Source organism: Callorhinus ursinus, unplaced genomic scaffold (genome assembly GCF_003265705.2).
Source record: "Callorhinus ursinus isolate GAN/ISIS: 27379988/994484 unplaced genomic scaffold, GSC_fseal_2.0 scaffold3, whole genome shotgun sequence".
Classification (NCBI taxonomy): domain Eukaryota; kingdom Metazoa; phylum Chordata; class Mammalia; order Carnivora; family Otariidae; genus Callorhinus; species Callorhinus ursinus.
Genome location: NW_027397065.1, coordinates 52,681,904 through 52,706,392, shown reverse-complemented (window position 1 = coordinate 52,706,392; position 24,489 = coordinate 52,681,904). Strand labels below are relative to the sequence as shown.

The 24,489-nt window shown below is 41.1% G+C and overlaps 1 protein-coding gene across 4 annotated transcripts in view; it reads right to left on the bottom strand.

The window, feature by feature from the left end:
- Positions 1-24,489, bottom strand: part of HTR4 (5-hydroxytryptamine receptor 4) — a 179,331-nt gene that overhangs the window by 135,774 nt on the left and 19,068 nt on the right. For 3 of the 4 annotated variants that reach the window (XM_073890900.1, XM_073890902.1, XM_073890901.1), the window contains exon 2: positions 20,671-20,743. In XM_073890900.1, the coding sequence (XP_073747001.1) occupies positions 20,671-20,696 (26 nt within the window). In that variant the 5' untranslated portion in view covers positions 20,697-20,743. Of the gene's footprint in view, positions 1-20,670; positions 20,744-23,534; positions 23,604-24,489 lie in introns of all 4 variants that reach the window. The other variant, XM_073890899.1, reaches the window with a different exon arrangement.

Genomic DNA, 24,489 nt, shown 5'->3' with positions numbered 1-24,489 from the left:
TAACACAGTATGCGATCATGATCACCAGGCTCAAGAGGAGAAAGGAGGTAAAAATGGCTTCTATCTGTGTGTTTTCCTAGTTCAGGGCTCTGTTGCCTATAGCTTGGGCTATTTCTAACAGTCTCCAGCCTGATCTGGGCATGTTTTCTCCCCTCCTCCTCCAGTTCAGTTCAACTAGCTGATTAATTACAAGGGTATTTTCTATCTCCTAGTCAGCAACTCTCATCCCCTACAATCAGCATTTACCCTCTTCAGTTGCAGTGAAAAATATAATTGTTGACTATAATTAAGTCTGTTTTATTTTGTTCTTATTACAAAGCAATGCATGATCATTAACAAAAAAGCAGAACAATACAGACACACTAATGGGACATTAACATCCGTCATCTTGTTCGTGAGAGACAAGCAATTGTAAATATCTTGGTGCACAGCATTCTAGATGATTTTCTGAGCATACATAAACAGATTTTTTTTTCTTACAGAACTGTATTACTTGTATACATGAAATCATAAGTTACCTTATAAATTCAACAACCAACATAATTTTCAATGGCTTCTACACTGTACCATAATTAAATATTTCCATGAAACTTGGAATAATTAGCAGAATAAATGACCAATTACAAGATAACTTTACTAATCTTATTGCAGCTTCCTGCTTCTCCCCTGACCTAACCATAGCTAGTTTTATTAATTCCCCAGTCTTACCCCACTATTTTCTTTCCATTTCTACTAGTATCACCCTACTGCAAGTCTCTTACCTAGCTGCTTGCAGGATGAATTCATTAGCAGTCTTGGTTTTAAATGTCAGAAACCCCAACTCACAGTGATTTAAGCAAAGGTGAAAGTATCACTGCCTGGCTGAAAGTTTCAGTACAGGGGCTAGCTGAATGCATAGTGGGATCAGGGGACTCAAATAGGGTCAGTGGGCCTTGGCCTCACTGCCTCCATATCCCAGAAATTCCCTCTTTGGTAATGGTTTCATTCTTGGGCAGGCTCTCCCCAAAGGTGACCAGACAGCTGTCAGCATCTCTAGGCCTCTGTGTTCTCAGGAACTCCAGGGGAAAGAGCATTCCTCTTATTTCATCCTGAGAGCCACTGATTGCACCTACTTAAACCAGTCACCGTGGCCAGGGGTCAGGCACTCTAAGTGGAGCCAGGCCTAGAGTACATGCCCACTCTGGAGCCTGGGGACACACCTCACCCTACCCAAGACACAAGAACCCAAGAGTCAGCGAGGGGCCATTCCCTAAAGCAATACCAGGGTGCTGTTACCAGAGAAAGGGGGACTAGATACAAGACAGTCAGAAACAATAACCATCTACTACCATTTGCCCGTGTGTGCTCCCATGGCTCTTGTAGATCCACGTGACACCCTCCTCCACCTGGGCTCTGTGTAGCCACCATATCAATCAGGTCTTTCCCTCTGGCTCCCAATTGGGTTTAGTCGACAGGAGGCATTAACAGAAGAGTGAGGTCAGAGAATTTCTCCATCTGCCTCCTTGCTGAGCCATAGGTGAAGACCAGAGTTTCTGTTGCGTGAATGTCTACAACCAGCTACAGACCCCTTTGGGTTCTGGTAATAATTCTCTTCCCTCGGGCACAGTGGTGGCGACAGCTCACTGCTGTTGTGAGCTCCAGGGTGCACCACCATCCCTTGTTGTTTCAACCCTGCACACACCTTTACCCCATCTACATGTGCCTTCTCTTTCATATGGTACCTTGGCAGGTCCAGCCTGCTGACAGGTTGCTCCACCAATCAGTGCTCCTGCACACGAACCACAAATCTTGTTTAAAGTCCTCATTCAAGAAATAGATGTAAACATTGGAAGTTCAAGGCAAAGGGCTGCTGTCAATTTAATTCAAATTACCAGGCAAGCATGACTAGACTTTGGTGACCACAGAAGTACACTGAAGAGTGGAACACATACTAGTGATTCCAACTGCTTTCATATTTGGTTGATTTCATAGGGGGTATCAGAAATATACCCTATGAAGATGACACTTAAGTGCAGTTGAGCCAGCTTTCCTGGTAGGAATTGAAAGGAAAAGGAAGGAGGCAAGGAAGGAAGAGAGCAAGGGAAGGAGATGGATGGAAAATAAAGCCATGGGGATAAGGAGTTCTGACCTTGGAGTCAGGAAGTCTAACTTTGCCTATGACTCATAGTAGGTGGCCTTGGGACCACTGGGAGTCATTATCCTGACCTGTCAAACACTAAGATTGGACCAGAACATCTTTAATGTCCCTTCCAGTTTTAACAACCTATTAAGTTCTAATAAACTACAATGCATGGCTGCAAAACAAATGTACTTACAAACACAGCCAGTTCAAAGAAGATAAAGATATTTCACTAAGGTAGATAAAAATGTTTCTCCTGACCGAGAAAGCAAATTCTTTTTAAAAACTAAACAGTCATTTAAGTTAATAATGGAATAGAAACCTAAGGTGCTGACCTCGATTCAAAACAAAATTGTGTTTGTTCAGATTCTTGCTGCAGACCAAATTTTATGGACAGACAATGTAGGCCTATCAATAAGGATCTGCAAGGAAGCCCAAGAAAAGTAGTAATGAAGTCCACAGGAGCCCACACAGCCTGGTCATGAATGCAATGCAAGATTAGAAATACTGCACATTCTGCGTGGAGCACTGGGTGTTATGCACAAACAATGAATCATGGAACACTACATCAAAAACTAATGATGTAATGTACGGTGATTAACAGAACAATAAAAAATTAAAAAAAAAAAGAAATACTGCAGAAAATCTATAGAGGGGGGAGTCCCCACAGTTTGTGTAGTTTCCTGGTCCAACCAAGATCGTGGAAGCTGTAGGAGGAAGATCAAAAAAAGGCCAAAGCAGAAAATGAGCTGTAACTTGACAGAGTCACAAAAGAAAACAGAAAAGCATGAGACATATCAGGTCCAAAGAAGAAGCTTGGAAAATGTAGCCTGTTCATTCAGAAATGAGGCAATGGGTCATATTAAAAAAGATTAAAAAAGAAATTAAGCTTTGAGGAATTTCATGCTAAAAATATCCATTATAAACAGTCAGGTACAAGAACTGGCAATAGACAAACTGAGTGTAGGAAATGAAACTTATTAGAGTATTGCGGGGAAAGAGAGGGAGAGACTTTGTTCCTGAGGGCTCGAGGTTTACTCAGGGCAACTTAAGTCAAGGACAGAACATCTGCACCAGGGCCCAGTGAGAACTCAGGGGCCTCAAATAAGAAGGTGGAAGAATATGGAGGAAAAGTCAGATGCTGAACTATCCGCATTGGCAAATGATTTTAGGTCACTTGCCAAGCAACCGATCAGTTGGTACTGGATGCCTCAAGAACTGTTAAGAAGATGGAGAACCAGGACATGGGAAGACAGAGCGACAGAGCAGCAACATTTGCAGTTGGGGTGATGGGTGGGGTAAGAATGGGGAGTGGCGGCCCATTTGAATAGTCTGCTGATCTTGGAACATGTGTTCTAGAACTTCCCTGCCCATTATAGTAGCCACTAGACATGTGTAGGTCTTGAACATTTGAAATGTGTCTGGTCCAAATTCAGATGTGCTATAAGTGGAAAATATATACCAGATTTTGAAGACTAAATACCAAAAATATACATATATAAACTATCTCACTAATAATTTCATATTGATTATATGCAGAAATAATATTTTAAGTAGGTTGAATTAAAATAAATTATTACAATTAATTTCATTTGTCTCTTTTACTTATTTTTAACATAGTTACTAGTAAACTTAAAATCACACATGTGGCTCACATTTGTTCTTAACATTATATTCCCAGAGGACAGAGCTATTGTGTGAAGTCCCTTCCCCTCTCTCCAGCCTTCTGTGATCTTCTGATATTCGGGAAGACCTGACTTAGTCCTCACTGTTTTTCCCATCTCAAGCAGAGTCTAGTTTCAGACTAAGTGAAGGAAAACCATGTTGACACCCAACAGCTGCTGTATCCACACAATTCACACCCACTGGGGAATATACACTTACTCAGAAGAACAGTCACCACCGCCTCCTCACATGTATACCCACTTACCATATATGTACACAACCATATTTGCATGTCAGAATAATATCCATAAATAGGCAAAGAATATTAGCCGAATCATTAGGCACAGTGAGATTCACATGCCTACTGTCAACTAATAGTTCATTTGAACTAGGGAGAGTCATTAGTGCTTGTTAATAAGAAGAGGCTCTTTGGGGCGCCTGGGGGGCTCAGTAGGTTAAGTTCTGCTTTCGGCTCAGGGCACGATCCCAGGGTCCTGGGATTGAGTCTCGCATCGGGGGGGGGGGGTCCCTGCTCAGCGGGGAGTCTGTGTCTCCCTCTAACCCTACCCCCTGCTCGTGATCTCTCTTTCTCTCTCTCTCTGTCTCTCAAAGAAATAAATAAAATCTTAAAGAAAAAAAAAAGGCTCTTTGAAATTCAAGCGTGTTTGAACTTCAAGTCTCCCACTTCCCAACAAGAAACCAGTTCATGGAGTGGAGCTTTCCAGTCTTCTGCCTGTAATCAAGGAATTTTCCTTTTATTTTGTCCTTTTCCTCAAATAGGCTGTAAGTCATGTTATCATTATTAGGATTCGCCTTGGAGATCTGGTCCACCCAGAATCAAGGGTATTCAAAGGTCACTTTACTATTTCATGCTGAGTTACTGACAATATTCAACATAAGGTTATCCTTGCTGCTTATTTGGATTATATCCCAGTCTGAACTCTGGGCTTCTGTATGGATCCCGAGACCCAGCTGCCAATTTGCATTCCAGCTTTGACTGGTATCCAAATGCATCCCTGTGTTCCTGACTGCCTCTTGTAATGATTGCCCCAAGCCTCAGTTACTTTGGCAACAGGGATCTAACCTGGCCATTCCTTCTACTTCAGAAACTGTAGATGAGTCCCTAGTATATTTTGAGACACTTCCCTAAGAACAGTACTCTATATGGTTTAAAATGCTCCACTTCCAGATTCCCAGTGCTGTGGTCTGAAGGTTACCATTTGCTGGATTTGCCAGAGGCCAGCTGCTTGTTATAACATCGCCTTACGGACTAATCTTTCTATGATGTATCTGCTATTTTCCCCCAAAACCAAGGGGAACTTATCCCGAGGGAGAAATCTGTCTTCATAGATTTCTCACAAAACTCCCGTCACCCTTTCCAAATATCCCAACCCAGGCCAAACACCATAAAACCATCATGCCTCTCTACTTACATTTTAGCATCTTATGACATCACTGTTATCATGCTAATTTACCTGGGTACTCCTGTGTTGACTTACTGCCACCTGTATAGTGGGAAAAGCCTGCACTAAGAACCAAAACATCTAAATTCTTAAAAAAAAAAAAAAACCCAAACATCTGGATTCTAATCTTGGCTCCATCATATACCACTAGTGTGACTTTCAGCAGAAAAAAAAAAATCCCTTTCATAACTTTCAAATTTTCATTTCCTTTCTCTATAAGCTAGGTTAATAAAACTTGCCCTAATCCGTTGGATGCCATGAGAATTAGATAACAATGCAAAGGAAAGCACATTGTACACTCTGAAATATCATGTAAATAAATTATTAATATGAAGTCTTATCACTAGACAGAAATGTTATCTCACATACCTTCTGAACCACAACCACACATATTGTAGATAATTGCTGAACACTTGTCGATTCAAAAAGATATACTCCTAAAGCCCCATTTCTTTTTTTTTTTTAACTTTTTACTTAAATTCAATTTAGTTAACATGTAGTGTATTTTTAGTTTCAGGGGTAGAATTTAGATTCATCAGTTGCATATGACGCCCAGCGCTCATTCCATCAAGTGCCCTCCTTCATGCCCATCACCCAGTTACCCCATTGCCCCACCCACCTCCCCTCCAGCAATGCCATTTCTAAAATAAAAGAAAAATGTCTTCCGATGGACCAAGAGAGGGTTTCGGTTAGGAAAGATAAAGATGTGGAGAAAAAAGACAAGGTAAAGAAAGCTCCTGGGTTGGGAATGATAGTGGAAGTGCTGGGCAAGTGGAAAGGCAAGAGAGAAAGAGAACTGGAGGAAGCCGGGCCAGGGGATGCAAGATGACACGCCAGTAACACAGTGGAGGAGAGGAAAAGGTAGTGGGAAGAGGAAAAATTGACAGAGCAGAAAAGGCATTGGTCATTCTTAAAGCAGAGCCATCTGCTTGAGAAACATCCAGGGATGGAGAGGGAAGTGAGATCCTTGCTGCCCCGCGACTTCTAGTTAGGACGAGAGAACTGGCCATTGGAAGCCATCTGAAGGAGAGCGGTACAGCCCAGCGCGGAGTCGGGGGCAGGTGCACACAACATCTACTCCACGGGAGGAGACAGGGACAGCAATCAGACAAAAGAAAAAACTCAGATGTTGAACAACAGCACAGAAAATGAGAGGAAGAGTAAAGGGGCAGAGGGAGAGCTTAACAGTCTATAAAACAAAACCTTTTGCCAGACCTAACTATTGAAATAGTGCCTAATTTGACACAATCTCACGTGATTGCTTTTCTCCACTGAACACCTAATAATCTGGATTGAATTTAACCAATTACCTGGACGTAATTAAAAAGACTAGAATTTTCAAGCAGAAGCTGGTGGCTACTTTCTAGGACACCACAGCGGGAATGCTGGTACATGGGAGAGGCTTCTACTCTCCTATGGCCTCTTAAGGACCATTCCTGTGCTAACATTCAAGGTCGCCAGCTGATCTTGGTTACCTCTGACGATGGGAAAGGAGGACAGAGGTAATGCTGCTAATGGATTTCTGATCGGAGATGAGGGAGAATTCCCAGAGAACGAGGCTGTCAAAGGGAGAGAGAAAGTCCACTGAAACGGACCTGATCTCTGAGGGGCCCTGATCACAGAGCACACGGGGCCCCCTCTCTGGGATGACCCGGGCTCTCTTTCTCAGAGTGGGCTATCTGTAGTGTCACCCCAGTGACACAAGGCACTATTTATAAAGCCCTCAGCATAGTACTTGGAATAAATGAGGAAAGTTTCAGGAACTCATAGTTGTGAAAGTAAAGATGGTAGAAATAATGGAGTTAACAGTAATAGCTGGCAGAGGAGTAGAAATGGCAGAAGATGAGTGATGGTAATCTTGGGACTTGCAGTAATATACCAGTGTCTGTAGCAGAGCCAGCTGCAAGATAGCAGGCAGGGGCTGGAGCTCAGGACGCAGACCTCCTAGGCTTGGATCCTTGGCTCTACCATGTATGAGCCATGTGAATTTGGGCAAGTTAATTTTTCTATGTCTCCATGTTACTACCTATAAAATGAGCAACGCTTGCATAGGATTGTTATATGGAGTGAATGAGAAAATACTTGCAAATGGTTTAGTACAACACTTACACTAGTGTTCAATATCTGTTTAGCTAGAAATAGCAGGAATGGTGGTGGGGTTGGCAACATAGCTAAGGGGTCCATCCCAGGTCCAGAATATAAAATAAAGGGAGCATCGACCCTGTCACTAAAGGTCCCATGTCATAGAATCTGCAACAGCCCCACAGGAGAGGCCTTTCATCTTCAAATGCAGAACTGGTGCTCCTTCCATTCTCCCATCTCCTCTCCAAATCCCATAGCTTCAAAATCCATAGTTACGTGTGTGAACGAGAGAGGTGGGAAGTAGAGGTGGTGTCCGTTAATATCTACTGGGCAGAAACCTGTCTAAGACATGCCCTCAGTAATGATGAGGTCTTCCTAAAGAGTTACAGTTGAAATATAAAGGCTTTCTCAATTTTAGCTAAATCTCTCCAACACTATGATAAGCCAGACAGTGTGCTAAATAATGGGCACATAGCATCCCGCAGAGGAGGTAGACCCATAAAACAAATAATCACAAACAGCTCTGATAATTACAAACAATTGATAACAGCAATTTGTACACAGAGCTCTGGGAGTGTAGAGGGTAGGAAGGGAAGGCTGGGGGTCTGTAGGAGATAACTGAGTTCAGATAGAAAGTGTGAGTAGGAAGTTGAGAGAAAAGACAGGGGACAGGCATGATCAGTCTTGAGCCATGGAAAGATGGCCAGTCATTTGGCAGCTAAACGAATTGAAGGTGGGAGAGGCACAGTCAAGAAAGGACTTTGGCAATGATGCCAATCACTCAGAAAAGATATGGTGAAGTCTGATGACAGCAGTGACAGGAAGGGTAGGAGAGGATGCAGCGTCAAGGTTACATAATTCTAAATAAAAGTGCTAAAATTAAGCTGGTGTACTAGTTATTTTTTTTCACAGAGTAAAACCTCATCAGTTCAACATAATTGGATAGAAGCATGTCACAATTAATCAAATATGAATTACAGATTTTTTTTAAAAAAATATGACTAACTGCTTAGGTTTTTTTTTGACTCGATGAGATATTTTAAATACCTTTCAAATTCCCTGCTCTTAATTAGCAGCATCAGTGTTCCTGCAAACAACGTGAGGTTTTTTATTAAAAGTAAAAATGTTTTTTCTGAAGTGGATGGGACCTTTCTCTCTTCTGATTTTGTTCCCACAAATGTGCTTCCTGGATTACAAGAAAGCCAATTCCTCTTTTGCTAATATAGGAAGTCATAACCCTGAGCTCAGGCTGATTGCCCAGAGAACTGATCTGAGAAGGCTATAAAATCTCTCAACACAGAGACTGGTTGGCTGGCCCCTCTCCTCGCCAATTAGGGGTGTCGAACCAGATGATGCTAGCTCATCAATAACACAACCATAAATAATCATATGTTTGAAGTTACAGACAGAAATTGGCCACCATTTTCCTGATTCTCAGGATCCTCTGGCATGACTCAATTTGTTTTTCAAAACTTCGTCAGTGGTGCAATGATAAAATTCAGTTCAATCCCAGAACAAGCCATCAAACCATCCCCATTTGGGAGGGGGGGGGAATTTATCTTATCCTCTGCTTAAGTATTAAATTAGTTGAAACCTTTCATTATCATAGCTTATCTAAAATTCACACTAAATCAATACACTCTTTCCCAAGTACATGTGCATTTCTTACATCATAACCCTCATGAGTCATTAAGAATTTATTTACTATAAAAAAGATTGAACTCGACTCTCACGATTGCACTAACTAGAAATGATGGTACAAAGGAAATAATTCAGTACTTCACATTCCCTAAAGAGGCACAACAGATGGCTCGCTCCCATAAGCTTTAGGAGTGTGGGAGATCAGAAGGGGCATAGTTCTTAACTTTCAAACTCAAAACTTCCTTGATACTTGCAGGTTAGAGAACGAGACAATCCCTGAAGTCTCAAGAAGAAGGAAGTTTCAGATATAGGCAGTCTCATTGATATTAATATCTGGAGAGCTACCTTCATCTTTTCCTTATCTAGATCATTAGAGCCTTGGGGGAGGGGGGCTCAATTTCTATTCGACTCACTCTACAGCAATTTGGATCAGAATCTTTCCCAAAACATTTCCCCACTGAGCTCCACGCAAATTTAGCCAACTTTCTATTAGACAGCTATCACCAGAATGTCTCACAGTTTTCTCCACCTCAACCAGCTCCAGCCCAAGCTTATTTCCTTGTCTACCCTACTCCTTCTTTATGGTCATCTTCAAAATGTCCTCCTCTTCCTTCTCATGTGATGTGATCGCTTTTTACCATGAATTCTGCTTCCTAACTTCCTCTCAAATCCGTATCCTCTTTCCCTTAGGCCCACTCCCTCAATCTTCAGTCTGGCCCTTCTCCCCGTCCCCTGGAGAAGTGTAAGAGTTTCCTCGGTCTTCCCTGAGACCCTAACTCCTGTCATCCACTGTAACTCAGGCTGCACTCAGCCAGAAGCATCCTCCCCAGATATCCGCCATGACCCTTCCTTCTTCCGTGCAGGCTGATCCCATTCCTGGACCTTCCACAGCTAGCTTTCTTTGCTTACTCTTACCAGTTACTTTTCAGATGCTAAGAAGCTCTCTTTTTTTCATATTTAAAAAAAATACTTTCTAGTTTTATATATCTACATATACAGTCTCTCTGGAATTCAACTTTAGAGGGTTTAGACCGCAATAATTATAAATAATGAACAATGGTGACATTTGAGATAAGGTGAGGCTAAAAATGTCAGTTATAGTGTTGATAGTGAGACCTTATTTCAAATCTGTGTCTATATCTGATATGCATAAAGGCATGATAGTATTGAACATTCCAAGATGAGTACTTTGTATAAAACCTTTTGCAAGCACTGAAATTAATAAAGCCATTATAAAAGTTAAGGAGCAAGTGAGTGGGCAGAGGAGAAGGGGGGGAAAAGATTATTCTTACAGTTCTTTAGAAATGCAAATAAGAACATTGCCTGAACATCATTACCTGACTGATAAAATGTTAATCACGGAACAGGTATTTATTTAGAAACCTGTTCCAATTCCTTAATTGAAAAAAGTTTTTAATTCAACACAACCCTATTTGCTAAATGGTAATAAAACAAATTTCCAGAGAGAAAATAACAGGTCCTAAATGTCATAATACAGTCTCTAAAACTGGAGATAGTTCTTACCATAGTTTTCGAGATTAGAATGATAAAATAAAATGACCTCAAGGGCCTGGCAGGCAGATGGAAGTCCCTGACAAACTGGACTTGTGGCTCAGGAAGGTCACGGAACAGTTCAAAATGGCCTCTTTTCGGATAATAGGAATCAATTTTACTTTAGTAAGTTGGGGAGTACACCCAGCCTCTGGAAAGGCATGAGAGTCAATTTTTAAAAACCTGGACAAGCCAAACAAACGTATCTGCCTGTCTTCCACTTGAGGACCCCAAGTCTAAAAATGTCTAATAACAGACCTACTACAACACAGTTTGCACGAGCAAACTGTGAAGATCTCTGACATCGGGCAAACTTGGGTGAAAATGCTGGCTTTACCTCTTCCTAGAAATGTGATTTTGGATAAAATAACGATCCGTGTCTGCCTCAGTGACCTCACATGTAATAACAGGGACACTACCGGTAAGTGTCTTGGTTTGGACGGCTGTAACAAATTACCATAGACTGGGTGGCTTAAACAGCCAACATTTATCTCTCATGGTTCTGGAGTTTGGGAAGTTCAGGATCAAGGTGTCAGCAGATGGGGTGTCTGGTGAGACCCCACTTCCTAGTGTACAGCCATCCATTTTCTCACTGTATCCTCTCACAGTGGAGAGTAGAGAGCTCTCTGTGGACTCTTTTATAAGGGCACTAATTCCATTCACAAGATCTTCACCCTGATGACCTAATTACCTCCCAAAGGCACCACCTCCTAACACCATCACATTGGGGGTTAGGATCTTGTCATATGAATTTCGGGGGGACACAAACATTTAGTCCATAACAGTAAGGAACTCACAGAGGTCTCAGGATTAAATGAGATCATATAGGTCATGTATAAGCATCCGAACCATAGCAAACTATTCTTGTCAAAGGATCAAGGCAGCAAATAACAACTAATTTTACTATTTTCCCAGTATTGTCTAAACCCATTTTTCAAATTTAGACATGTTTAGTGAAGTAACATTTTAATCTAAATTATATACCCTTTAGAAAAGAGTTTGCTGTCTTTGGATAGTTAGAAAATGATTTGGAAAAAAAGCAGTGATTTTGTAAAGATTTGGGTTTTAGTTTCAGTTTGATCACTTTTGAGCTGTGTGGGCTTAGAAAAAAATCACTTAACCTCTCTGAAACCCTTTGTATTTCTTTTGTGTACTGTGCTTTGTGAGACTTCTAGAGCTTCAAGTCCCACCAGGTAAGGCTCCAGATAATGGAAAGGAGGTTTTGAAAGGAACTGCAAATAATTCTCAGGGTCAGTCATATGGTTCTTGAATCTCCTAACAGCTAATTCTCATTATAAGGGACAAAAAGGTTCCACCTTGCAAAGATGGGATCCAGGTGACCTTTCACTACAGACTGTGCGCCAATCTTATTAAGCTCTGAGGATATTCTGATTGGACAGAAGCTATAAATCAAATAGATCTTATAAATTGTTTTGTAAAATTAGGCAATACCTTGGGGCGCCTGGGTGGCTCAGTTGGTTAAGCGTCCAACTCGTGGTTTCAGCTCAGGTCATGATATCATGGGTCCTGGGATCGAGCCCTGCATGGGGCTCTATGCTCAGCTCGGGGTCCGCTTGGGATTCTCTCCCTTTGCCCCTCCCCTCACTTGTGCATGCTCATGCACTCTCTCTCAAATAAATAAATAAATCTTTAAAAAAAATAGGCAATACCTCAATCCCTGCCTAGCTATCATCCACTGATTTACACAGGTTCTGAGAAACTATCTAGAAAAATCTTGTTGAAATTTGTGATTTAAATAAAGATGAGTGATGCCTGGGAGGACCCCAAAAGAACCAAGCTGCAGTGAGGGAGGCCAAGGTGTCCTAAGAGAGGGAACCAGATATGACAGGGTTGAACTGGGCAAGAAAGAATGATGCAAGTGAGTGATGGTTTTGAGAATGTGGAACAGTTGATACGGACATTCATCAGTACTCAGCCCTTCTGTGTGCCCCTGGAAGATTCGTCCTGAGAAGCGGAGAAGCTGCAATGCTGGTTTCTGAAACACTTCTGCCTCGAGCAAGTCTACTACGGGACCCACTTTGATCAAGTAATACACAGAATGCACATTCCTCTCACTTTACATGTCTAATAACGTTGACTTTCAGTATCAAGAAGCTCCTGTTTTACCAGAGTCAAGGTGCAGTCTTTGAGTCCCGGGGGCTAGGCATCCGGCAGGATATGATTCAGATTAGCACCTCAGTGGAACGCTACAGCTGGAGGCTGCCAAAGCTCAGCTTGGGAAGCAGAACAAGTTCTAGCTCACTTTCAGTTAATTACCAAATACCCCCAAAACACTTGGACAACGTGAACTGAGCAAAAGACAGCTTCCTGCAGTCAAGCAGATGGAGACTCAGAAACACGAAACTCCAGATGTTTATGTTCATGCCATCACATGTGAGGTCACAGGATGTGAAGTCCAATGCATCAGGTCCCCGAGCTCTAAGTTCTAGAAGGAACCAATGTTATAGGGAAGAAGCTGTAACTGTTATTGGCCACTTTCAGGCACTCATCTCAAGGTAGAAGGTAGAAGTCTGAAAACGACATTTTCTATACTTCCTCTCCGCTTTCCAAAGGGAAGGCTCAGAATGGGAAAGTGGATCACAAGAGGGAAAAGGAACCATTTCTATCCAGGATCCGGAGGTGCCTCCAGCAGTGAGAGCAGTAGCCAGTGGTTCCTCAAGCAACATGGATGATGTTATAGCGCTTCCTGAAGATCCGTGGCAGGAGTGCAGCTCATAGAGTCAACAGCCCCTGCCTCCTACCCTTCCAGGGAGCTTTGTGACCAATTCCCTGCATTAAATCTCCTTTTACTTGAAGTAGATACAATAGTTTTCATTTTCTGGACTGGACATTGACAGATACAGAAGCAGAAAGAAACAAGTCAGAGGTGTTTTCCTCTAAACAGAGATCATCAATCAAAGGATTAATTGCATATAAAGGAAAGCTGACTATACTGAATAGAGCACAAGACTAAGAGTCAAAGAGATACAAGGCTAAATCCTAGATCCTCCAATTCCTGAACAGGAAGGTGCCTAAGTTCGTGGGAGCTGCAGGGTCAAGAGACAACAGGGCCGGACAGAGTATAAAAGAGCAGTGGTCTCATCCCAGCTAGGCCACCGATCAGCCTCAACATTGAGGGTCTCCCATCACCTTTAGAAAGCACAGTTTCCTCACCAGAGAATGGGCCCAATCAGGGACAAATCATCAAAAAATCTAAAGGTCGGCCAATTAAATGGATACTGAATTTAAGCAATCAAGAAATGTCTAGACTGCGGTAATTGATTAGCAGTCCTCAGGGTAATAAAAGCCCACATCTCATGGTTATTGTGAGGACTGAAGACATTTAGCAATTGCTCGATATAAACCATGTGTGAGATACTATATTAAGAGCTTCACCTACTCTACTTCCGATCCTCGTAAAAACTCCCTTTTCAGATGTCCAAACAAAAGGCTCAGAAAGATTAAATAATCAGTTCAAGGTCATACAGCTAGTTAAGTGGGGAAGCCAAGGCTTGAACCCACATCATTCCGTTTCCCAAAATGCCACTCTCCCGGCATCCTGCGGTGCTGCTTGCTGAAATCATCCTGGTGCCTGTACTTTGGAAGCTGTGGAGTGTGACATGCACAGTAGAGGATTGCTAGCTTAGCTCCACAAGAGCCAACTCTTACACTGCAAGAGCCCAGTGCTTTAGAAATGTAAATGTGTCATCCTCTCTCCATCCTTGCCACGGTCTCTAGCTTGTCCTCTCTCCATCCTTGCCACGGTCTCTAGCTTGATGTCCCCTGTGACCCCACGAGGCAAAGGGATTTCTACCACAGGGTGAGTTACAGTTAATATTTGCTGTGCTCCTGATCTAATCAAAAGACTAACTGAATTATCACCGTTTTATCAGTCAAGCAATAAAGTTGAGTATTATTCCCATTTACATTTCTAAAGCAACATAAAAATAACCCCTTTCAAATGGTTACCCACTCACTTTCTCCTTATATGCTAATGCATGCCACAATTTCAAAGCCTGAAGAGAGATTTCCTGCAAAACATTTCACTGCCTTAAAGTTTCACATATTCACAGCTCCAATTGCCAGGATACAAACATGAATTAACTCTGGTTCCAAATCAATTACATACCGGTAAGTCTCTTCGGCGGACAACTTGTACACGCAGATTTCAAACGCTATGAGGTATTTCAAAGCTTTAGAATATTTAGCGTTAGAAATTCCCACTTCGTCCTCAGACATCAGTGAAACATATGTATTGTCACCAGTATTCATAACCAAACCAAAAATCAACTCCCTTATTTTAAAAATTGCTCTTTCTCTTAGCTAAAATCGGATCACTTCAATGAATTCTTGCAGTCACGTTGATTTCCAATTAATTTCATTTCTTCACTTGAAGAAATGAATTGCAACCTAGTGGCATGAATTAAAGCAATTAGGTAATTAATTCAAAACCAGCTACTCACCTTAGTTATGGCCTTTAATTAATGTCACATGTGTACAGCAGGTGACTGCATTTACATAAAGAGTATGTATTTTACATTTTAAAATATTCAGCTTTTCGTATTTATTCAGATTTTTCTGGGTTTCATACGAAAGCCTGCCAGTTTGGTCTTCTGTTCAAAAATGTCTAGTGGCTCCCCAGCACAAGGTGTCAAGCCCTACCAAAAGCAGGAAAGATTCTCCCTCCCACCTGGGAAACTGGTTTCTTTTCAGATTCCTTTCTATCTTCCTTCTTTCCTTCCTTCCCTAAAATGGCTAACAAAAATAAACAATATAAGATATTGTTCAGGAAGCAAAGGAACAAGATGAAGTGACAAAAAGAGCTGGAAAAGGAAATATAAAGGCATGTTAGAGCCATAGTAAGTGCCTGGAGCATTTCTGTACTTGACAGTGGTAATTATAAACTTGGCTCCGAGTTTCCTAGAAACTCTAGCAAAAGGAGGAAAATGCTACCATTTATAGGATTCATCATTCTTCTAAGATGCCTTTTTGGTTCGTAATGAGAAACATGAATGAGAAAGCACCACAGTTATTCTGTAGAGGACAGAATCCTTAAACTTCAGGCAAGTGTAGACAGCCCTCGGGGCAAGGAGGTCAGTCAAGGGTAGGAGGAGGCCAGAGCTAAAAAGAATTAAGATATAAAATAAATTTTTTCGCCACTCAAAGTCTGGGTCTTTATCTTGAGAAACCGTCAAAGAGCAACTTCGAATATATTTGGACTTTACGCCACTTATCTCCTGTCTGAACCTTGTACTTTCTGAAACCAGAAACGGATAGAAAAAAAATTCTTAGAAAGCAGAAACTTTTTAACTGTAGTGAACAGCGGGGGGTGGGGGGGGGGGCTTGGATGCCCTTTGGGGTCATACCCGAGCTGAGGAAAACCACATCAGTGGGAAGAATCTGGTAGGGAGATGAACCACGAGAGACTACGGACTCCGGGGGTAAAAAACTGAGGGTTTCAGAGGGGAGGGGATGATAGGCATTAAGGAGGGCACGTGTTGTGATGAGCACTGGGTGCTATATGCAACTAATGACTCACTGAACACTACATCAAAAACTAATGATGTACTATACAGTGGCTAACTGAACATAATTTTAAGAAAAGGAGAAAAAAAGAATTGGTAGTTAAAACAAAACAAAGCACAAAGCATGGGCTATCTCTGAAGTCAGTAAGTGTTTCAGGGCATCATTAGGTAGTTATCATGAGCTTAGGGACAGCCCTGGGGTAGGGCCCCACCAGGTTCACTACCAAGGGCAGGCCGATGGGTGTTCTACGAAGAGTATCTGCTGCAAAATCACCAAAGCCACTGTTTCCATTCTCTGTTCTTCAGCTCTTCAAGAATACAAGCTGTCTCCTCCAGGGCCCCAACAAGAAGCAAACAGAGCAAAAAAAAAAAAAAAAAAACCACCATCAGGTGGGTGTCATTGTCTGGAAAGAGCTGCCTGATGTCTGGTAAGTTTGTGAGACACTATTTACCAAAGGAGGGGACTGTCAGGCACTTGCCTCTATCCAAGGCCTGATTCACTGCAGGCTTTTCATCGTGAGTCAATCCATCCTACATTGACTTCTCTCTGCAATAGATACCCTTAAGGGAAAGACACTTGTACGGTTTAGGTGCTTAATCAAGGTACATAAAACAAATGAAAGAACCCTCACTTATTTCTATTTATACACGGAGCAATATTATTTAAATACTGTAGATAAATCCAACTGGTACAAAATAAATGGGATTAGACGTTGGTCATATTTTGACTACCCAGTCTCCATTCCCTCTTCCTAAGAAGCACCAATTTCTTTGGAGAACTTAACTCTTCTCCATTGCATGTCACTTTCCTGAGTGGTACCTGCCTCCTAGTATAAAAGCTGGACAGGAAGTGATCCCATGACTTAGCTCGGCCAATCAGATGTCATTTCCCAGGACTCTGCCTCTTGAGTAGTATATGGAAGAGGACACGGATGGAACTGGAGGGGATTATGCTAATAAAATAAGCCAATCAGAGAAACACAATTATCATAGGGTTTCACTCATATGTGGAACATAAGGAATAGTGCAGAGGACAGTAGGGGTTGGCGGGGAACTGAATGAGAAGAAATCAGAGAAGGAGACAAACCGTATGAGACTCTTGACTCTGGGAAAAGTGAGGGTTGCAGAAAGGGAGGTGGGTGGGGGGATGGGGTAACTGGGTGATGGGCATTAAAGAGGGCACGTGATGTGATGAGCACTGGGTGATATACTCAACTAATGAATCATTGAACATCATATCAAAAACTAATGATGTACTATACCTTGCCTAATTGAATTTAAAATAAAAAAATAAATAAATAAAAATTGTAAAATTTTTGAAAATTAAAAAAAAAAAAAGAAAAAGGAAATGGCTGAATGTTATCCATGATGCAGAAATGAACTGACCACTTCTTCCTGTGGTTGGCCATTATTCCACTTCCCAGCTCTATGAGAACTCCCAAAGTTCTTGTTTACTTGCAAGCCTAGTCCTCCACAGCATTTTTACCTTAATTATTTGACCCTGTACATTGCAGCTTCCCTAAGATTTCCTCTGAACATATTAACAAGTTAGTTTCTGATGCTTGCAGCCAAGAACACTGATAGATACTCAATGGCAAGGATCAAGCTTAATTAGCAAACTCAACTGAATGAAACCAAAGAAACGAAAAATGAAGTGGCCAGAATGGCCTGAGAAAATACTTAAATGTTAGACATTTTATTTAGCCCTAAATGTCAAGTAGGACTTCTCTGTCCCTTGATATCTGGGGAAAATTGGCCAGAGTCTCATAATTCTACAGCCCATAGGGCTTTTAAAACTTTCACTTTGATTTCTGAAGTTTTCCCGGGCATGCATACTCTTCTGCCATCCTGTGCCTTTTAAGTGTTCCTTCTCATACGTGCATTCTCCCTTCCAAACACACTTACCCAGACAGGAATGTCAGCCCTGTCACTAATACACACTCATGCGCACACACACAGTCACATAAAATATGTGTAGCCTAGTGGAGGCTGTGCGGTTATGTGGCCTTGAGCAGGTTACTTCACCTCTTTGTGCCTTCGTTCCCACACCCTGTAAAGCAGGCATAATGATGGCAAGTGCCTCAGAGGATTGCTTAAAAATTAAATGGGATAATACACATTAAGGTCATAGCTCATAGGCAGTCAACATCAACTCTCAATTTCTAGTCAAGCTAGAAAATTTTTCTAAAGAACTGGAGCCCAAGAGAGGTCAGCACACACACACACCATACATACTTAAAACAAACAAACAAACAAACAAACAAACAAAGATTTGCAACCTAATTTCTCTTGGAGTCCCTTTCAGGCACCCTGCCACTGGATGGTTCATGCTTTTCCAAATTGGCAGTGCCCCATCATCTCTTCTCTGAATCTTTTCTCTTCTCCAACCTTCTCCCTCCTCTGTTCACTCATTTTCCTGTCTTCAGAGCAAGAAGAAAAATTCGTCTCCTGTACCAGGGCCCTAGACCCTTTAGCATTCATTTTATGTGGGCACTTCACTAACTTGAAGGTATTTCCTTACCAAAAAAAAAAAAAAAAAAAAAAGAATTTCTAGTTCCTGCTCTTAAAATAATAAAATTTATTCTATCTAATTATACCTAGAACATTAGTTTCTAGACCCTCGTCATTGGCATAGTACCCTTATAAATTTTTCTCACATTCTTTTACAAATTACTGTTTTTTTAAATTACACATTTTTCTTTATACAAACTTACTTTCATTTTTTTAAACAAACCTATTTTTATATTTTAAATGAATGTAGTTTAAAAGAAAACTGTATTTCACTACTATAAGTGCCAAAATAGTTTTATTTGCCATGATATGGTTATTTTAAAATAAATATTTATGTAAAAATAAAAAAGATATTCATATACCACCTAAAATCATTATGTATTACGAGTGATCCATGCATCACAATTTGGTAAAGGTGAGCCTAAAACACCACCTTTAGAGGCTGGACTGAGGAGGATATGAGTGGAAAGTCTGGGCATTTGCATGTTACTAATAGTGTGGGTAGAGAGGCTGAGCGAGTGAGGATGAGCATATGTTGATGGGATCAGGTTAGAAATCTGACAGGGAGGATGGTCCGGAGAGAAGATTCTGGGGAGCAATATCATCTTGTATCCTGCAGGACTGTTCCACAGCACCCAGGAGAATGGCTAATGTTCATTTAATTGAACTATATGCTGTTGTTGGAATTCAATGCTGCTATAAATAAATGTTGAAAAGCTGAAAATGTTAGGGATCGTCAAATCTGAATTATCCAAAAACAAGTTCATTTTACCAACTGATGAGGTTTGATACAGTGTTTGAAACTTAAAGGATGGCATAACTTGTCATCATCGATACTGCCCACTTTGGCCTTGTAACAGAAATTAACAAAAATAAAATTGAGATTCTCCAGATTCCACTCTGCTTTCCCTGTACAAAGAATGTCACAAACTTTTGGAGGAAAATTTAGTCAGCGGTCTAAAAATCTGTGTTAAAGTTCTAGGACTTTGCACCAAGTCTGAGTGTTGGGTAAGTAACGAAGTCCAGGATGCTTCTATTGCAAGTGTAAAATGTTTTACTGCTAAATATACAGAGCCTCTGTGCATATCTAGATATACTAGAACACAATCCTATTGAAAATATATGTAATACATCAACAATGACTGGGTGATCGGCAATTCTTTATTAAATATCCACACTGTGCCAGGAATTAGGCATGAGGCACGTCTGCCCTTAAGGAATTCCCGGGTTTGGGGTGATAGTACATCTCTGCAGCTCGAGTCACATTACACTAGACTTTCTGTCAAGATATTTGACAGCTCCCTTTTATCACAGAGTTGTACTACATCAAACACAGAAGCACTGTGCCCCTGAAATGTGCTTTCCTCTAGGTCTCAAGTGAAAGAAGCACGGCTCCCATGATTGCACCAGGAATGTATTCTTTTTCAGAATGTCTTCCAGCTATTGATATGGATGACTAATGCTCAGCCCCAAATGCCAATTCATAACACTCAAGGCTTATTGAATACAATTTTCTTCACACTATTTGTGCCAAATAAAATGCAGCAAACCTTCAGAGAAAGTCTTCCTTAGAAGCCATCCTATTATCTGATCTCCAAGGGTTGCAGGAAATGACAGGAAAAGAAAACCAAACCTTTTAGCTTTACATAACTATACCATGCAGCCATCATGTCACATAATCTAATGACCCAGTTGAAAAAAGAGGTGGGCAGACTAGAACCTGTTACAAAAAGCTATCTGAACACCTATCTAAAGTTTAGATGTACAGAGAGACATTCTTAAGCTATTTTTACCCCCATTTAAATACAAATTCTCTTCCTATTATAGAGATGAATATCTATTTTCATGTTACACCGCCTCTCATAATGCAGACTTTTGGAAAAGCACCTGGAAATATTTCCAGCCATATCATATTTATCATTTAAGCATAAATGAAAAAAAACCCTCTAATAATCAAACAACATCACACTCATGATTATATACGAAACACTGAAGAAAACCTACATCTCTTGGATTTGTAACTCTACCACAATAGATTTTTCAGAGGCTTCATAGTTCAAATGGCCATAATTTACAGCAGCATAAAAACAGTATATACAGAAATATAATATACCTCACATTAGCATCAAGTTCATCCATTACAGGAAATAGGCATGGGTGAGTTGGGTTTCAGTGCCCACAGGGTCCTATATGAGAAAATTAAAAAAAAAAAAGTTAGACAATGAGTTAATTTAGGAAAAATACAAGTCCTTGCTAAAGGAAAAAAATGCCAGATAGTCATGGCTTCCTATTTATTAAGTAAGACTTTTGTTTTGGGGCACTGGGTGGCTCAGTCGGTTAAGCATCTGCCTTCGGCTCAGGTCATGATCTTAGGGTCCTGGGATCAAGCCCTGTGTCAGGCTCCCTGATCAGTGGGGAATCTGCTTCTCCCTCTCCCTCTGGCCCCCACCACACCCCTCCCCAGCTCGTGCTCTCTCTCTCAAATAAATAAAATCTTAAAAAAAAAAAAAGACTTGTTTTGTAGAGTATCAGAAAGTATTCTTTTTTAAATAAACCATACTACAGCAAAAAGCTATTGGCATACTGAAGTATGACAGAGCTGAGTATTGCAGTTTCTTTATCGTTTTTATTAATTCCCTGGAGGTTAAAACACATAGGAACTTCTTTGTACTCCATGTTAATCAGTTTACTTCTTACTTGTTGCTCTTCCCAGAAACACAGCTTATTTACATGATCTCCATTAGGACACTAACTAGTGAAAATAAGTTGCTACACTATTATGATTAAAATGATATATTACATAAAATGGTCAGCCATCTGGTTTCCTATGAAGATCTTCAGGGTTGGTTTTTCTTTTTTAAACTCTTTCTGAGTCTAGGTAATCATATATCTATTTGAAAATCTAGTACACTCTTGAGAACATCCTGCCCAGAAAAATCGATGGTCATGTGCATACACACACACTTCCAGAGGGGTGCATGATTCCTCGAAGCCCATTCATGAACTCCAGGCTAAGAACTCCGAATTGAGGGGAAGTTAACCAAAAGTTCCTCTGCCATGGACTCTCAGAAGACCTGACACACTTTTCTGGGCAGGTACTTACTGACCTCCACCAAGTTGGCCCTTTTAACTGACTGCAGTTTCATTTTTCAGAAGAATTCCTACGTTTTGCATCACATTTGTTCCACACCATGGGGAGTCAGAGAATGTAGGGGCAGATCCTGGTCTGCTTCTTTGGGGGTGACCCCAAACTAGTCCCTTTTCCCTTCTGAGCTTCATCATCCACCTCTCAGTAAACAGAGGGATTGGAGGAGATGATCTCTGGGTTCACTTACAGCTCTGACATTCTATAATTCCATCTGCTGATTTTCTAATTGAATCTTACCAAGAAGAAACTATAAATCTGTTTATCTACACAACAGAACCATGAGCCTCAGCCTGGGCTATTGGATGCCTTGGTCAGGGTGGATCAAACACATTCGCCTGGCCTCCAGGAAGGGAATGGCAGACCACCAGAGCTGGAAAGGATGTAGATTTCTCTGTGTTTTCCAATGTTTGTTCTTTAGAGCCTTGAAGATTAACAAGGACTCCTGTGGGCATTTCTGAGTCTGGGGCAGGTGTGGGGAATGCTCAGCCTCCAGAACTCTGAATCCCCTACTCTGACCTCAAAGTAGCTCTGTCCACTTCGATCTCTTTTACATCTTTGAATACAGAATAATCTTTTATTTGAAATACTTAAGTACAAAGCCTTAACTATTGAAGTGACAGGCCGCATCCTCCTTTTTCCTCTACTTAAAAATCTTTCTTGAAATGATCATATCCACTCCCATGGCTTAAAATAAAAAGCATTTCAGGGATGTCTGGCTGGCTCAGTCGGTGGAGCATGAGACTCTTGATCTAGGGGCTGTTAAATTCAAGCCCCGCACTGGGTGCAGAAATTACTTTAAAAATATTTAAAAATAAAATAAAAAGCATTTCAAATTGAACTCTACATTTCCCACTCCCAACACAAAAACCTAATCCTCCCCTAGTGCTTTCCATTTTGGCAAATGGCGCCATCATTTACCCAGTTACTCAAACAAACAACCTCTTTTTCTCACACCCTACAACCCAACTGTCAGCAAATGCATGCTCTCTATTTTGAAAATGATTCCTTAACCTGAGTTTTTCTCATTCCCTCCAGAACCAGCACCCTGGTCCACACCACCATCTCTTTTCTTCAGATCCTTCCACGCCCTCCTTAACCGCTCTCCTGCTTGCCCCACTATCATTGCCCCCACAGAAGCCAGCATGGGATTTTTCAACATGTAAGTCAAATCATGTCTTGCCTGCATAAAATTCTAGTGGCTTCTACTCACACTTAGAATAAAATCCAAACTCCTTGTCATGGCCAACCAGACCTGAAGTGATCTGGCCTCACCCAGCTCCTCACCAATCTCAACTTTAGCCATGCCCCACCCCCTCAGTGCCCTTGAACTCACTGGTTTTGCTACTTTCCTTGGCCATAAAAGTAGGCTTTCACCTCAGGGCCTTTTCACTCGTTGTCTCCTATCTACTGCTCAACTGTCACTTCCTCATTGAAGTCTTCCCTGATCACCTGAGCAGAATTTCAGACCTCATTTTCTAGAAGTTTCTATCCTCTTGATCCACTCTTATTTTCTCTTACTGGCACATGCATTATATATACTCCATAGCTTCTTTATTAGTAATTGAGCTTCCTCACTAGAATAGTTTCAAGAGGGCATAGGCAGAGATCTGATCACTATCATATCCTCAGTGCCTAGAGAAACACCTGGTACATTACATTCTCTTCATAGATACATGTTGAGTCAAATAAATAGCTAATTAGTTTTGCAAATGAAGAAGCTGAGGTTTGAGAGTTTGTGATTTTCCAACTGGGAGGTAATCTATAGATCACCCAGGGTACAATACTGTAATTTTTAAAGTAGCAAAAAACCATCTCATCTATTTAGTTACCTTTTACTAAGCGTTAGCAAGTGCCAAACACTGTCTTTTTCCTCTTCTTGGAGGAGTCTTTGTCCCTTACTGTGAGATGAAGATACTATGAGCCAGAGACATTAACTGACTTGACAAAGTCACACAGCTGGCACTTGACCAAACTGGGAAGAGAATCCAGGTCTGTGAATTCCAAAACTCAAGCTTTATTTGGTAGAGTTCTTGTCATCATAGCACACTTCCTTCTACTGGAAGAGAAGGAATCCTTCTTTTTCTGAAAACAGCACTTTGAATTTCCTTTGGAGAACCACCCCTCCCCTGCCTCAATCCCTAGGTTCGGGGATGAGCAAGACCGGCACTGGCCAATCAGAACAGTTCACTCCCTGGCCCCAGTGCATTAGCTTCCGGCTAGACTAGTGAAAGCTAACCCTGAGATTTTTGCTAGAAAGAGTCTCTGTTTTCCCTAGTGTTGCTAGACCGTTCAGACTTTCAGGTTGAAGCTATTGGTGGCCATCAATGCCACTTTGTGGGGAGAGCCCGTCTGAGAATGAAGCTAACCACAGGGAAAGCAGAGTTGGAACATAGAGCACTTGAGGTTTCAGATTCAGCGGTGTCTTAAGACAGTTTTACACCTGAACTTTCCAATCATACGAGACAACAAATTTCTTTTTTTTTTCCCTTCTTAAGCCAGTTTGAGCTGGGTTTCAGCCATTACTTGGAACCAAAAGAATCCTAAGTAATAGACCAAAAAAAAAAATCAATATTGTATTTACATACAGATTAGAAGGAAGAAAAACTGGAAGTCAGAAAACCAGTTAAAAGCTAGCTAAAGTTCATCTCATTGAAACTGCATTTGAAAATGTTACAACATGGGAAAATCTTATATATTCATAGCAATGGACATTGTTATGTCTTGCTCATCAGAAACCCAATGAGCAAATTTAAAATGATTGCCATTTAACAAGCCAGTGAGACA